At 46.1% G+C, this 16668-nt stretch overlaps 1 protein-coding gene and 1 pseudogene across 1 annotated transcript; one reads left to right on the forward strand and one right to left on the reverse strand.

Annotated features, from left to right (window-relative positions):
• The first annotated feature begins 122 nt into the window (after positions 1-122).
• Positions 123-3363, forward strand: LOC142881807 (tripartite motif-containing protein 16-like). Its single transcript, XM_076016119.1, has one exon. The coding sequence runs from the start codon at positions 1248-1250 to the stop codon at positions 2916-2918; it is 1671 nt and encodes a 556-aa protein (XP_075872234.1). The 5' UTR covers positions 123-1247; the 3' UTR covers positions 2919-3363.
• A 3031-nt stretch (positions 3364-6394) lies between these two features.
• LOC142881795 (NLR family CARD domain-containing protein 3-like) overlaps positions 6395-16668 on the reverse strand; it is a 67987-nt pseudogene continuing 57713 nt past the window's right edge.

Genomic DNA, 16668 nt, shown 5'->3' on the forward strand with positions numbered 1-16668 from the left:
ATTTTATGCACTGATAATAATAATAATAATAATATTAATAGTAATAATAATAATATCCTTAGGAGCTTATCTATTTATTTAATTAGTTTATGTATGTATGTATCTATATATTCATATATGTATGGGCTACATAAATATTGTGAGAGAAGAAGGGGGGAGGCAGAGGGCAGGTTTCCAGTGGTTTCCACTGTGAGCACAGAGCAGGGCCACTGATTGGCTCAGAGTTTTGACCACAGACGAGTTCGAGTCCTTCGCAAAAACCAAAAGCACCACTTTTAAATTCAGTGCCTGGAGATTTTTACATTTTCACCCATTCAAAACTTGAGGGTTTATGAAACTGTGCCGTGGGTCCACTGAGAGCTGCAGACGCTTTTGGTTCTCGGTGGCCGAGGGCAAAGGTCAAAGGTCGCTGGACGGAGGACCCCGCAGTTTAAAAGTCTCCTCGGTTGAACGGCTGATGGCCGCAGCACCAAGCGACTAGCGAAGCATCAAGGGCCACAACAGCCGCAGTGAAGAGAAGAGAAAAAGTGTTGTAGGTTTGTTGAGCCACATGGATATTGACAGGTTGACTGACTTCATTGCAAAGAAAACAAGAACATGAGCAACTTTCATTCCTTTCTTTCTTTGAGCCCAATCACTTTCTAATGAAGAGAAAATGCATGAAAATACTGCCAGTCTTTGTCAAACAGCAACAAGAGAAACTTGAATTTATACACACATGACACACGCTTCTTAACACTGCACATGCTACAAAACAACAGTTGGACCTGTCGGAGAGGAAAATCTCCACTGGATCATCGCCTGATTTCACTGCAGTTGTTCACTGTGGTCGCTCTTATTGCTCCATAAAGCTCTTTAGTTGTGTTTAGAAACTAAGTTGGGCTGAAACAATCAAAGTGGGAAGACATCAGATCAGCCAATAAGAAGATGACTCGGCACTTTAGACACGCAGGCCTGACACAACTGCAGAAAGCAACAGGAAGGGCTTTTATTGCAGCGAGCCCACACATTGCATGTTTCAATAGAAGCAAAGGACACACACACACACACAAACACACACACACACACAGCCACTTCCCATCTCGGAATGAGTCAGGATGTTAGAATCCCCGCCCAGTGTGCTCCCTGCAGCCAATTACAGCCCTGACTGGTTGTTTCCTCCCCCTCAAGTCAAACTGGTTTTGTTTCTCAGGAAATGAAATCCAGTCAGTCAGTCAGCCAGTCAGTCAGTGTCTCTCAGAGGTGAAATGGCTCAGGCAGCAGCTCAGCTGGACCCAGAAATCTTCTCTTGTTCCCTCTGTCTGGATCTTCTCAAGGATCCAGTCACCACTTCCTGTGGACACAGCTACTGCAGGAAGTGTCTCCAACACCACTGGGATGCAGAGGAGGAGAGGAGAGTCTACAGCTGCCCTCAGTGTAGGAGGACCTTCAAACGGAGGCCTGTCCTGGAGAGGAGCACCCTGTTAGCAGCTCTAGTGGAGACCCTGGAGAAGACTGGACTCCAAGATGCTCCTGCTGATCACTGCTATGCTGGAGCTGGAGATGTGGCCTGTGATGTCTGCACTGGGAGGAAACTGAAGGCCCTCAAGTCCTGTCTGGGCTGTCGGGCCTCCTACTGTGACTCTCACCTCCAGCCTCATCGTGACGCTGCTCCCCTACAGAGACACAAACTGGTGGAACCCAGCCAGCAGCTCCAGGAGAACATCTGCCCTCGTCACGATGAGGTGATGAAGATGTTCTGCCGCACTGATCAGAAGATCATCTGTGGTTTATGCTGTGTGGATGATCATAAAGGTCACGACACAGTGGCAGCAGCAGCAGAGAGGCCTGAGAGGCAGAGAGAGCTGGAGGAGACCAGGCAGAAGATCCAGCAGAAGATCCAGCACACAGAGGAAGACCTGAAGGTGCTTCAGAAGGAGGTGGAGTCCATCAACGGCTCTGCTGATAAAGCAGTGGAGGACAGCGAGAAGATCCTCACCCAGATGATCCGTCTGCTGGAGAGAAGACGCTCTGAGGTGCAGCAGCAGGTCAGATCCACACAGGGGGCAGCAGTGAGTGGAGTCAAAGAGCTTGAGAAGAAGCTGGAGCAGGAGATGATGGAGCTGAAGAGGAGAGACGCTGAGCTGGAGAAGATCTCACACACACTGGACCACAGCCAGTTTCTCCACAGGTTCTCCTCACTGCCAGCATTCAGTCCGTCTCCAGACTCCTCCAGCCTGGAGATCCGTCCTCTGAGATACTTTGAGGACGTGGCAGCAGCTGTGACCAAGCTGAGAGATGAAATACAGCAAGTTCTGATGGAGACTCAGACAAACATCTCATGGACAGTGAGCAACGTTGATGTTCTACTGAAGGTACCAGAACCCAGGAACAGAGAGGACTTCCTCAGATGTTCACCTCAAATCACTCTGGATCCAAACACAGTGAACGACTGGTTGTTATTATCTGAGGAGAACAGAAAAGTGACAAACATGGAGGAAGTTCAGTCTTATTGTGATCATCCAGACAGATTCACTCACTGGGAGCAGGTCCTGAGTAGAGAAGGTCTGACTGGACGATGTTACTGGGAGGTGGAGTGGAGAGGGAGGTGGGTTGGTGTAGCAGTGGCCTACAGGAACATCAGCAGAGCAGGAGAGTCAGATGAGAATGGATTTGGATCCAATGACAAATCCTGGAGTTTAGAATGTCACTCAGGTAGATATGAGTTTTATCACAACAACATCAGGACTGTTGTCTCAGGTCCTGAGTCCTCCAGAGTGGGAGTGTACCTGGACCACAGAGCAGGTCTTCTGTCCTTCTACAGCGTCTCTGGAACCATGGAGCTCCTCCACAGAGTCCAGACCTCCTTCACTCAGCTGCTACATGTTGGACTTGGTGTTGTTGGTCCAGGTTGTTCAGCTGAATTGATGAAAGTGTGATTGAAGTCATCAGAGAGACTCTGAACTGAATTCTCACCTTTGATTCTTCTTCCGTCTTCACGTTTGTTGCCCAGTGTCTCCGGCTGTCAATCACAGGGTGGGCGGGGCCTTCTGACTGTTGATCCGTTTGTCAACCATCGGATGAATGCATGTAAATATTGTGAGAGAATTTTGTCTTTTGATTCTGCTTGTTGGCTCAATGTGACAATAGTCAATCAATAAGTCATGAAATATGCCATCAGTCTGTATTGCACAACAATGTCAAGTCAATGATCAAGTGTTGAATTGAAGCAATAAAGCAACAAGACAGTCCAGATAAAGTCTAAAGATAAAGTAGATTTCTCTTCTGTCAACATCTCCATGTATTCACCACAGACATTTAGAAAGTCAACACCATGAAGACAAGATCAAAGTTTCAAAAGCACATCAGTCAATGTAGGAAACAGCTGATATTCCTCTGGCATGGAGGAGGAGGATGCCACACACACACACACACACACACACACACACACACCCTGACAAACACACACACACACACACACACACCCTGACAAACACTCACACACACAAACACACACACACACACACACCCTGACAAACACTCACACACACAAACACACACACACACACAGAAACCCTGACACACACACACACACGACACACACACACAGAAACCCCGACACACACACACACACACACACAGAAACCCCGACACACACACACACACACACACACACAGAAACCCCGACACACTCACACACACACACCCTGACAAACACACACACACACACACCCTGACAAGCACACACACACACACACACCCTGACACACACACACACACACAAAGAAACCCCGACACACTCACACACACACACACCCTTACAAACACACACACACACAAAGAAACCCCGACACACTCACACACACACACACACACACCACTATTTTACAGACTCACATTGTATTTACTTTATTTATCATAACACCCATGATCATGTGAATTCATATATAGTGATTATATAATGCTATATTTTATGATATATGATGTCAAATATTTATATTGTATATTAGATTTCATTTTTATATTATATGTTACATATTACATTTAAATAAACTCATTTAACTAATTATGCCATGTTGATTACTATGTTTATTATATTATACTGCAACATTAATATTATTATGCCCTACTAGGGCTGGACGATATAGAAAAAAAGCATATCGATATTAAAAAAAATCATATTGATCGATATCGATAATTACAAAAAAACACTGAATTCAAATTCAAACTTTTATTCAAGCACCTTTTTTAAACACAACTGAATTATTATTATTATTATTATTATTATTATTATTATTATTATTATTATCATTATTATTATTATTATTATTATTATTATTATATATTTTTATTTATTTATTTATTTTTTCATTTTTATTTTTAAAGAGGCTGAGATAGGGCTCCGCCTCTCCTTGCTGCGGCATCTTTCTACAGGTGCTCTCTGTTGTGGTTTGAGAGGGGCGGGGCTTGGTGATGGAGCATACCTGGGTCTGTGCTTGCGATTGGTTGGAGGAAGAAACGACCGTAATATTAAGCTACATGATTGGCTATGATGAAAAAAGGAAGTGAAACTTTTTCTATCAAACTTTTTATCGAGCCCTTTTTTTTCCTATCGCAGCACACGTCTATCGATCGATGTATATCGTTATCCAATTATCGTCCAGCCCTAGTACATGAGGTGAAAACAAAGCAAACAGCTACCTTGAAAAGTGGCCTTGGATTTCTTGATCCCTTGAGGAGAGTTTGGCTCAACTGTTTTCAACCTCCATGCCAGGGAAGCGGAACCACTCTGGTGATCATAGAAATGCTCTTGTTGATGAACCCTCTGAAGAAGACAATGCTGTCGTCTGTGAACACACAATTTTGTTGTATAACTTAGTTTTACCAAACTAACATCACAACTACATTTGCTACAAATTATATTAAACTGTTCATTTGCTTTGACATTTTTTTTTTTTACATATATAAATATATATATACACATCATTGCCCTCTTCAGCAAAGGCCTTGAAAGACACCTCTGACGACCTCAAAGGTTCATCAAATATGTCTGAATCCACTTCTACCCCTGCAGAATCCCTCAGGGTTAAAGAAGTCAAAGCTGGCAAGCTGAATTTCCACAGCACTGAAATAGAAATGAGAACGACACTGAGGGTCCTGACAACATGATTTTAAATTCAACACAAGACAGTGAAAGTCATAAAAGCCAGAAATTACCTGCTTGGAGAAATGGAGGATAATCATACATATCGTCAAGTCTGTGGTACCCTGACCCATTGGCTCACTTCCTTAAAGTCCACAGGAACCAGCATTGCTTGAGAGAAATGGCAAGAAGAACGATGTACGACAGAAATCAAACCATGCTGGTTGTTACAGAGTTGACAAGATATTAAATGTTGGGAAACTCGAGACAAATGGATAACGGCACAACGTGCGTTGCCCACGCCCACACACACACACACACACACACACACACACACACACCGAACACCCAGTCCTCGTGGTTCGGTTCCACGGTCACAGCAGTATAAATGTTGCCCGTGTACCGAAATAAAGGTTATGTGAAAGCTACCGCATGTATGAGCGTCTACAATGAGACAGTATTTAATTATCTTCATTCACTGTTAACTCACCCCTCTCTTGTTCTCCCGGCTGTCAATAAGTTCGACTTGGTTCGGCTCCCGGTCAACTTTTAACACAAGCGTCTGCACAGAAAGGTTATAAAATGTAGTCGTTGCACGCAGAATGCAAGAAGAATGATTTTTAGAAGGCACGAGGTGCCTAATGACGACACTATACGAGCTAACTTCGTGCGAGCTAGCGGCCAATTCCACAAAAAAAAACAATAGAAAATAGGACATAAGTCTTGTTTCCATTCATACTCGGTTCATAGAGCATTTTCTGATGTTACGTGTACGAATATCAATCTAAAATCTGGATTCTTGACGACTAGAACTTACCGCGTAGGAGTAGAAAAAATGGCGTCGTCCTGCCGCCGCTGCTCTGGAAAGTTGGTTCGTTGATAACGACAGGAAGCAAGACGTGCTTCAGCTAACACTCAAAAGTGTATGAATTATCCAACACCCCAAATTCACACTGACACTTTCAGGAAATGACACTGATAGATGCCAGTTTTCATCAATTAAGTGTTCGAATAACAGCAAACTCACACATTTTTAACCAACACTGAAAAATGAACACCAGCGACTTTGCTGTGTAGCTCGGCAGCTTGAGAGTTGCTGAGGGAGACTTGTGTGAAGTGGCTGAACTGGATCTGCCAAGTGTCAGAGGTTCTGCTCCTTTGGACCGCTTGTTCCCCTTGTTGTCCCTCATAGGAGGAAAAATATATATGATGACATCATAGGATATGTAACAACACATGCTTTCATGTCCGTTGAAAATGAAAATATCCATCTTTGAAAGCACACAGTAATTGGCTCTTTATTGAAACAACTCTTAAAACACTGAAAAATAGTTGAAATGCAGTTGAAATTATGACTTACTTACTGTTAACATCATTTTTTTTTTTTAAAGTTTGGCGGGCCAGATTAAAAAGCTCAACGGGCCGCACATGGCCCCAGGGCCATAGTTTGCCCATGCCTGTACTAGAACATTATAGTATTGGTCCCTTTTTTTTTTTAATTTGTCACTGGTCAATGGGACTGGAGATGGAAAGCAGTCATAAGGTTATCATTGATTGTATTGACAGACAAAGGTTCATTGATAGGAACTGTTGAATTGAAAAGAAATAATGACTCAGAATTGGTGCTGAAATCCAATAGAAGTTGAGGAAGAGCTTCAGTCACTCTTTGTGGCCACACTGCTGATTTTCTGAGCAGCAACTGGACTCACTGGAATTCACAACTCTCAGTGTGGTCAGTGAGACGTGACTTTGCACAATATTATCCATGGATTGATTGAAAGGAACCAGCAGAAGTTCTGAAGGACTGTTGGACTTGAATCATCTCAACAGGAGAACAATGGAACTATTTCTGCATTTGAAATGTCAGTGGTCTTCTTCTCCTTGACGTTGTCCCAGATCATCCAGGATCCGTCTCTCTGGCTGAACATCTTCAATGATGATGACCAGTGATGTGGTCCTGCCATCTTCTACACTCTGCATCACTCGTTCAGCTTCAGTCATGTGGACAAATATCTGGCGTAGTGATGGTGTGAATGTGGCTTTAATCCAGCAGGGCAGGATGCAGGATCCACCACTAGATGGAGCTCTCCTCTCCACTCTCCCTCAGCTCCATGGTCCAGTCAGACCTGCTGCTGCTGCTGCTGCATCATCAGGACCAGCTGATCCTCCCTCATCACCATCACCTTCACCTGCACAGAGAAGAAGAGACGGCAGGAGTCACCACTCACAGTCCTTGAACGCATCGTCCCAGAGACCTTGACTGTTGACAGACTCTCAGTCACATGTTGAAAGTGTGAAAGATGGAGGTCATGTGACCACAGAGCGTTGGACTGATAGTGAGGCGTGATGAAGATGAAGTGATCAGTCATTGAGTGGTGAAGTGAGAGAAGAAGCAGTTGGATGGAGGGACAGTTGGATGAATGAGGAGCAGCTGGACGTCAACACCAGACCACAACAAAGTCATGTGACTGGCTGACTGGCACCATCCTCCTCTAACACTGGGACTGGGAAACATCATCAACCATCATGCACTGCTTCCACACCAGTACTGACCTCACACTCTCCAGTTTATAGTCTCTGCTGGCCACCAGAGCATCCAGCAGCTGCCCTGTTGAAGCCTTCACGTTGTTATCAGTTTCCATTCTTACGCAGATGACACACAGTTGTACTTTTCATTTAAGGCAAACGAGGCTCATCAGTTGGCCAAATTGGAATCTTGTCTTCGTGATGTCAGAACTTGGATGACACAGAATTTCCTGTTGCTTAATTCCGACAAAACTGAGGTCATTATATTTGGATCGCGAGAGAGTAGGGACAGAGTTTTTGATGGACAAAGTGGTCTATTTGGTACTACACCCAGTTCTACCGTGCGGAACCTAGGAGTCACTTTTGATCAGGACCTGACCTTTAATTCTCATATACAGAATGTAGGGAGGTCAGCTTTCTTCCACTTAAGAAACATTGCCAAAATTCGAAGTTTTTTGTCCTTCAAAGATGTGGAAAAAATAATCCATGCTTTTGTTACGTCTAGGCTAGATTACTGTAACTCGGTACTAGCAGGATGCCCAAATTCATCCCTTAGGACATTACAGTTAATCCAAAACTCTGCGGCACGATTGTTAACCGGAACTAGAAGGAGGCAGCATATTACTCCAATTTTAGCTTCCTTGCATTGGCTGCCTGTCAAATTTAGAATTGAATTTAAGATTCTAGTTTTAACTTACAAAGCTCTTCATTCTCAGGCTCCTTCTTATATTAGGGAACTCATTGAACTTTATCATCCTCCAAGAGCCCTTCGCTCTGAGGATTCAGGTCTTTTAGTTATCCCAAAAATTTCTAGAGTTAGATCAGGAGGTAGGTGTTTCAGTTTCCTGGCACCTCTATTTTGGAACCATCTTCCAGCCTCGGTGAGGGGGGCAGACACAGTTAGTTTATTTAGGAGTAGACTTAAGACTTTCCTTTTTCTTAAAGCTTATAGTTAGACTCCATCCACTGTCAGTTAAGCTGCTGTAGGCTTACGCCGTGGAGGGAGATCTTTCGCTCCCGTTACAGGGATCGTTGCTCTGTGCAGGCGGAACCTTTATCACTCTCCTCACCCAATCAATCTTTTACTCTATCCAATCTTTTACTCTATCCACTCTGTCCAAGCTCTCATTATGCTTTGTACAGTATGCTCGATATGCATGATACTGCCGCAGTCTCTGTGTCCCCGGCAGGTGATGACCACTGCGCCAGGAGCTGGATTGTGCTGTCCTGGGGGTCTTGCTGTCATCGCTTCATCCCACCGCCACGCTTAAGACCTGGACTAGTCCTATCGGCAGATTGTCCATCGAGCTAGGCTCTTGCCTTCCAAAGCATGGACACTTACACTCCACATGGACAGCAGCCTTGAATTATTTCCTATTCTTTGTGTTTATATCCGTTTTGCCTGGTTGGTGTATCTGTTTTTCACTCTGTCCTGTCTGCCACCCTGGCTCACTCTGCTCCTTTCTCTCTTTCTCTGTCTCTCCTCTATCTTTCTACTTCACCCCAACTACTCATAGGCAGATGATCGCCCTCTGGAGTCTGGTTCTGCCCTAGGTTTCTTCCCACAGGGGAGTTTTTCCCAGCCACTGTCGCATCTTGCTTGCTCCGGGGGCCCGGTTGGTTCTCTCTGATTGTATAAAGCGCTTTGAGACGCCTTTGGCTGTGATTTAGCGCTGTACAAATAAAAAAAAAAAAAAAAAAAAGTTTATCTCTCAGGTCCAGGAGTCTGAGGTGGGGGGGGTTGGACTTCAGAGCTGAGAGCAGCCAATCACAGCTGAGCTCTGACAAACTGCAGCTCCACAACCTGAAGGAAGAAGAAATGATGGAGAGTGAAAATCACAGGTGTGTGTGTAATTTACAGTAAAACCAGTCTAAACATTTCTAATGGAATCAAAGTGAATTTGAACAAAGTCAATTCAAAGTCATGACAACAATCACTGCAGCAGTTGTAGAGTGAAGAGGGTGAACTGACCACAGAACCTCCAGTTTACAGTCTGGACTCTGCAGGAAACCACTCAGCACCTTCACTGATGAATCCTGCAACTGGTTCTCACTCAGGTACAGCTCTCTGAGGTGAGAGGGGTTGGACTTCAGAGCTGAGAGCAGCCAAGAGAGAGAGATTTAACGCATTTCTCATGGAAACAGAGGGGCGGAGCCTCAAAGAAGGTGTGCAGTGGTAAAATGCAGTGAGATTGTGGCTGCAATCTGCGCCACAGATGCGGGGATCCACAAAGGTTTTTGTGCGATGACCTGCAGGTGCAAACACGCCCACTAATGCGGCACCTGAACCAGGTGTGAATGTTGCGGTCTGGCAACCTGAGAGCAGTTTGGGCCACAGGTTGTTGGTGAGTGCGTGTGTTTGACAGTGGAACTCTGCTGTGATGAAGGCTCTGCTGTGCTGCTGGCAGTACGATGCCTCCTCCTCTACCAGACTGCTGCCATCATGGAGAGAAAGTCCAGACCCGTCAGTCACCAACACCTGAGGACCAGCTGGATTCTCCATATCTAAGATATTGGCATATACACTGCAGTCTATGTCTATCTATGTATCATATTTCTGGATATATTTCAGGCTTCAGAGAGGAAAGTTTCACTCAGAAGCCAGAAACACTCTGACAGACAGAACCTGCTCCTGGTTCTGGTTCTGGTTCTGGCTGGCGCTGTTTGAATGAGGCATATTTGCATAGAAGGGGGCGTGTCCTTTTGCCCCGAATGACTCATTTAAATACATTCCAATGAGTCTGGCGCAGTCCTGCCGCTGCTGCGCCTCCGCGCATTTTCACATTTGCGTCCCCTCTGTAGATCAGAACCACCGCTTCTGGTGCCGTTTACACGCAGTTTCTGGCGCAAAAGCAGCGCAAACGCTTTGTGGATCAGAACCACAGTGTCTGTAAATTGTTATTGTCATAACAATCACTGCAGCAGTTGTAGAGTGAAGAGGGTGAACTGACCCCAGAACCTCCAGTTTACAGTCTGGACTCTACAGGAAACCACTCAGCTCCTTCACTGATGAATCCTGCAGCTGGTTCTGACCCAGGTCCAGCTCTCTGAGGTGGGAGGGGTTGGACTTCAGAGCTGAGAGCAGCCAATCACAGCTGAGCTCTGACAACCTGCAGCTAAACAACCTGAATAAAGAAGAAATGATGGAGAGTGAAAATCACAGGTGTGCGTGCATGTGTGTGTGTGTGTGTGTGTGTGTGTGTGTGTGTGTGTGTGTGTGTGTGTGTGTGTTTGTGAGAGAGAGAGAGAGAGAGAGAGAGATTTAAAACATTTGTAATGGAATCAAAGTGAATTTGAACAAAGTCAATTCAAAATCATGACAACAACAACAATCACTGCAGCAGTTGTAGAGTGAAGAGGGTGAACTGACCCCAGAACCTCCAGTTTACAGTCTGGACTCTGCAGGAAACCACTCAGCTCCTTCACTGATGAATCCTGCAGCTGGTTGAGACTCAGGTTCAGCACTCTGAGGTGGGAGGGGTTGGACTTCAGAGCTGAGAGCAGCCAATCACAGCTGAGCTCTGACAACCTGCAGATCCTCAACCTGAATAAAGAAGAAATGATGGAGAGTGACAATCACAGGTGTGTGCGTGCGTGCCTGTGTGTGTGTGTGTGTGTGTGTGTGTGTGTGTGTGTGTGTGTGTGTGTGATTTAAAACATTTCTAAGTTAGAAATGAACTGAAAGAAAAACACTACAGTGAGACAGAAGCTGCTGACGTCCTTCACAGTGACGGTGAAGGACGTCCGGTCCAAACTGGTCCCACTGAGCAGCTCCAAACATCACAACAATGAGACAAGATGTTGTGTGTGTGATGTCCATCTGCTGACACACACTGTCCACCAGTAGAGGGCAGCAACCTACCAGAGAACTTCCAGTCTGCAGTTTGGACTCTGCAGTCCAGCACAGAGCAGCTTCACTCCAGGATCCTCCAGGTGGTTCTCACTCAGGTCCAGCAGTGGGAGGTGGGAGGGGCTGGACTCCAGGGCTGAAGACACCACTGCACAGTGAAGCTCTGAGAGTCCACTGTCAGACAGTCTGCAGTGAAGGAGACAGCAGTGAGAAGATCATCACCATGTGAGAGTGTGACAGTGACTGAAGGAGCATCAACAGCTGATCAGCTGCTTCCATCATCACAAAGGACACATGAAGTTCTCCTGCAACAAGGAACCAAGTGCAGCTTCACACAGCAGTGAGTCAACACTGACACTGTTGCTCTGATCTGCTGCTTCAGCTCCACATGATGCTCACTGGTGTGTCCAGTCACAGCAGCTTGGAGCTCCACTGGATCAGAGCTCCAAGCTGCTGTGTGTTGGACATGTTGATCATGTTGGTGGCTTCATTCCTTCCTGCTGCTTCTTTTCATCTTAGTGGAGCAGCTTCACTCCATTCATGGTCCACAACCCTGTCTACAGGACTGCAGCATCATTAGCCCTGTGTTTACAGCCTGCTGCTGCTGCTGACAGTGACTGACAGTGTTGGAAGGAGACCAAAGCAGGGTGTTCTCAGAGGGTGGAGCCAACACCAATCAATCCATAAATCCATAAATCCATAAATCAACCAATCCATCACTCAATCAATTAAAGATCAATAATGAAGGTAAACTACTTTCTTTGCAGGTGGATCTTGAAACAAGCGTCTGCTGCTTTCAAGCTCCGTCTCTGCAGAATCAATCAGTGAGGAACCAGAAGGAACCCAGACCATCAGAGTCAGGACCGCTTTGAGAAGCTGCAGCTGTGTTCACTCACTATTGATTGATTGATTGATTGATTGTTTGTGTTGACAGAAACATCTGGACTTACTTTGCCTTCCTGCAGTTCCTCACAGCTGGAATCAGTCTCAATCTTCCCACATCTGATGTCTTGTACTTCTTCAGGTCCAACTCCTCCAGAACCTCCTCTGACATCTGCAGCACGTAGGCCAGAGCTGAACACTGGATGTCTGAGAGTTGCTTCCCTGATCTGTTCTCTGACTGCAGGAACTCTTGGACCTCCTGATGCACTGACTGATCCTTCAGCTCCAGCAGACAGTGGAAGATGTTGATGCTTCTGTCAGGAGAAACATCACCAGTGTTCATCTCCTTCAGGTTGTTGATGACCTTCTGTAAGGTTCCTGGATGTTTGTCAGTGAGACCCAGCAGGCCTCCTAAGAGTCTGTGGTTGGATTCCAGACTGAGTCCATGGAGAAAGCGAACAAACAAGTCCAGTTGACCGTTTGGACTCTTGAGGGATTTCTCCATCATCCTCTTCAGGAACTCATCCAGGGTGTCCAAGGTTTGGTCTGGGTTAGGGGCTTCTTCTTTTTTAAACAGATTTGAAAATTTTAAAAACATATTTTTTAAAATTTTATTTTTTCTGCTTTTGTGTCTTTGAGGAAATTTCGAAGAACCTCCTTCTTCCTGTTGATGTGACAGTGGAAGCAGTAGACTGCAGCCAGAAACTCCTGGACGCTCAGATGAACAAAACAGTAGATGGTTCTGTGGAAGATCACACTCTCTCTTCTGAAGATCTCTGTACAAACTCCTGAGTACACAGAGGCGTCAGTCACACTGAGACCACACTTCTCCAGGTCTTCACTGTAGAACATGATGTTTCCACTCTCCAGATGTTCAAATGCCAGCTGGCCCAGCTTCAGAAGAAGCTCCCAGTCAGCCTCCGTCAGCTCCTGTGGACCTCCTCCATACTTGTGCTGCTTCCTCTTGGTCTGGACCAGAAGGAAGTGTGAGTACATGTCAGTCAGGGTCTTGGGCAGCTCTCCTCTCTGCTCTGAGCTCAACATGCTCTCCAGAACTGTGGCAGTGATCCAGCAGAAGACCGGGATCTGACACATGATGTGGAGGCTCCTGGAGGCCTTGATGTGGGAGATGATCCTGCTGGACACATCTCCTCTATCTCTGAACCTCCTCCTGAAATACTCCTCCTTCTGGTCATCGGTGAAGCCTCGTACTTCTGTCAGCCTGTCCACACGTGACGGAGGGATGTGATTGGCTGCTGCAGGTCTGGAAGTGATCCACAGCAGAGCCGAGGGAAGCAGATCTCCTCTGATCAGGTTTGTTAGCAGGACGTTGACTGACTTCTTCTTCTTCTTCTCAAAGTCCAGAGCCAGTCTGCTTTCATCCAGGCCGTCCAAGATGAAGAGAAGTTTGCAGACATGCAGCTGCTCTGCTGTGAGCTTCTCTAACGTTGGATGGAAAACATGGAGCAGCTCCAGAAGACTGTAGTGCTGCTCTTTGACCAAGTTGAGCTCCCTGAATGAGAGAGGAAGCACCAGATGAAGGTCCTGGTTCTCTAGGCCCTGGGCCCAGTCCAGAGTGAACTTCTGCACTGAGAAGGTTTTTCCAACCCCAGCGACGCTGTTGGTCAGCACCACTCTGACTCTGAGTCCCTGCTGCTCAGGTGAGGCTTCAAAGATCTGGCTGCACCTGATTGGACGCTCGTGGAGGCTCTTCTTGGTCTTCTTGGTCTCCAGCTGCCTGACCTCATGCTGTCTGTTGACCTCCTCACTCAGTCCCTCAGTGATGTGGACCTCAGTGTAGATGCTGTTGAGGAGGGTTTGACTTCCTGCTTCTGAGCAGAGAAAAGTTTGGAGAAGAAAACATCAGTGTGACAGCGTGAGCATCATTTTCTCTCCACCACTTTTTCAGCTGCTTTGATGAAGTTGCTGCTGCTGCTGCTGCTGCTGCTGCTGCTGCTGCTGCTGCTGTTGCTGCTGTTGCTGCTGCTGCTGCTGCTGCTGCTGCTGAGGAGTGACTGTTTGCTCTCAACGTCCCTCAGTGAATCTTCTCACTGGAGGTCCTGAAGGACCTCAGAGGCAGAAGTGAAGGAGGTGCAGGTGGACGGTCTTACTGTGATCAGCCTGGGTGTGACTGGCAGCTCCTGGGTCTTCACTGAAGTCCAGAGGGAAACCTTTGGACCGGTCACTCTGCATGGACAGACTGCTGGACACTGGAGGCTCTGCTCTCCGTCTGTGTTGAAAACAGAAATATTTAAGATCACATTGAAAAGTTCAAACCTTTTATTTCATGTTTGGTTCTCCATGAACACTGACAGGAAGTTCTCCTCCTCGTCGGCCCTTCGCTAATCACTTCTTGTTCTTTGGTCTTATTTCAAAATCACACAGCTTCACAATTCAAGACTTCCTCTATTTTCCTGCAGGTGGCGACGCTGAGTCACTTTGGATGAAATCATCTCAATGTGAAGGAGCTGCAGTGTGACCTCACTGGATCCAGTTTTAACACACGCGCACACACACACACACACACACACACACACACACACACACACACAGTTATCTTACTGTGTCTCAGGAGGTCCAGGTTCAATACTGAAGTATGGAGGAAGAAATATGGAGTGGTCACTCTTCAGAGACTCCCAGCTGGACCCTGGAGACTCTGCTCTCTTTGTCTTGTATTGAACTCTGCAACACAAACATTGATGTCTGTGAAACATGATTCTTTCATCAATGATCTGCTGAGAGTCATCAATAAATCTCCACACACTGCTGTTTCCAGTCAGGAGGAAGAAAGAGGGTTGTTCCTCTCACATCAGCTTCCAGTTTTTCCAGACCACCAACAGTTTGAACAGTGAGTCAAACAGCAGTTCCAGTGACTGAGTCACTCTAAGTCAGGGGTCTCAAACTCAATTCACCTGGGGGGCCACTGGAGGCAGAGACTGGGTGAGGCTGGGCCGCATTGGGTATTCCACAAGAAAAGCTTAGTTCAAAATAAAATTAAAAAAAATAATAATAAATGAACAAAATAGTAGACATGTTCTCTCTTCACTGCAGGCTTTGAAAAAGACCTTTGGGGCTGTGGAGTTTATTTTAATTCCACTTGGTGTCACCGTCGTATTCAGCCGACGCACGCAGAACCTCATTTCAGCAACGTGCATCGTTTTCGCTTCTTTTTCAAGTAACAGCAGCACGGTGGTCGGTGGATCATAGCCCAGTCGCAGTTTCCTTTGCTTTTGTGTCTGATGTTCATGTCTTTCATGATGAAATGAACCTCATGGCATTTGTAGGTGGTAGAAAGTATCGGGACAGCGAGCGCAGAAAGGCGACTGCTCCCAGAGTGCCTGGCGTGTTGTAACAGGAAGTGAGAATGCCACCATGCTGTTGTTGTTGTGAATGTAAAAATAGAAACAAAAAAGGAAACAAATGACATATATAGAAATCTATGTAATATTCATCATGTGAGGCAATGCAAATAAATAAATATATATATAATGACCCCAAATAACGATGCCTTCTAAAGTTGTCCAGGTTAATGGGGGGGGGGGGGCTGTTACTGCAGACAGAGGGGTGTGGCTAAATGACCGCAGACCACATGAGGCTACAATTGAGTTCCTTACTTTTATTTTATCTCACTGTGTACGCATCATTTTGATTGATCTTGTCAGAGAGAGACATACTGTATATACGTATAATGTCTCGCTGGGCAGAAACTTTTTCTGGAAGTGTGAAGGCAGCGCGCAGGGACGAAGCTCCGCCTCTGCCTGATGCAGTAGAAACCAGCCAGCCAGGAAGAAAACTCTGCATGGCAACGCTGCTGGAACCTTCACTCATTGAGAAATGTTTCTCTGCTTGCATCGAGCCCTGTCGATGTCCCGCCCTGAGAGCCACATGCTGTACCCCACTGTGATTGGTAGGTTTGTTAAGCTCCGTACACAACACTGTGAAGTGCCATTATTCTAAAACTCGCGGGCCTCACTAATATTAACCTTTCATATTAAGGTGCGGGCCACAAAATATCGTCTCGCGGGCCGCAATTCGCCCACGGGCCGCGAGTTTGAGACCCCTGCTCTAAGTGTTCTTACCGTGTCTCAGGAGGTCCAGGTTCTTTACTGAAGTATAGAGGTTCATGTTTGGAGTGGTGACTCTTCAGAGACACACAGCTGAACCCTTGAGACGCTGCTGCTCCGTCCTCCTCTTCCTCCACTCGAACACTCATCTTGAGCTGGAGGTCAAACAGGAAGTGAGGCAGTGAGCTCAGAACACTCTGACTTCCACTCGGGAGCGAGAGAAC

This window comes from Nelusetta ayraudi, unplaced genomic scaffold (assembly GCF_046127955.1).
Source record: "Nelusetta ayraudi isolate G7.1 ecotype Tasmania unplaced genomic scaffold, CSIRO-AGI_Nayr_v1 ptg000218l, whole genome shotgun sequence".
In the NCBI taxonomy this organism is placed as follows: Eukaryota; Metazoa; Chordata; class Actinopteri; order Tetraodontiformes; family Monacanthidae; genus Nelusetta; species Nelusetta ayraudi.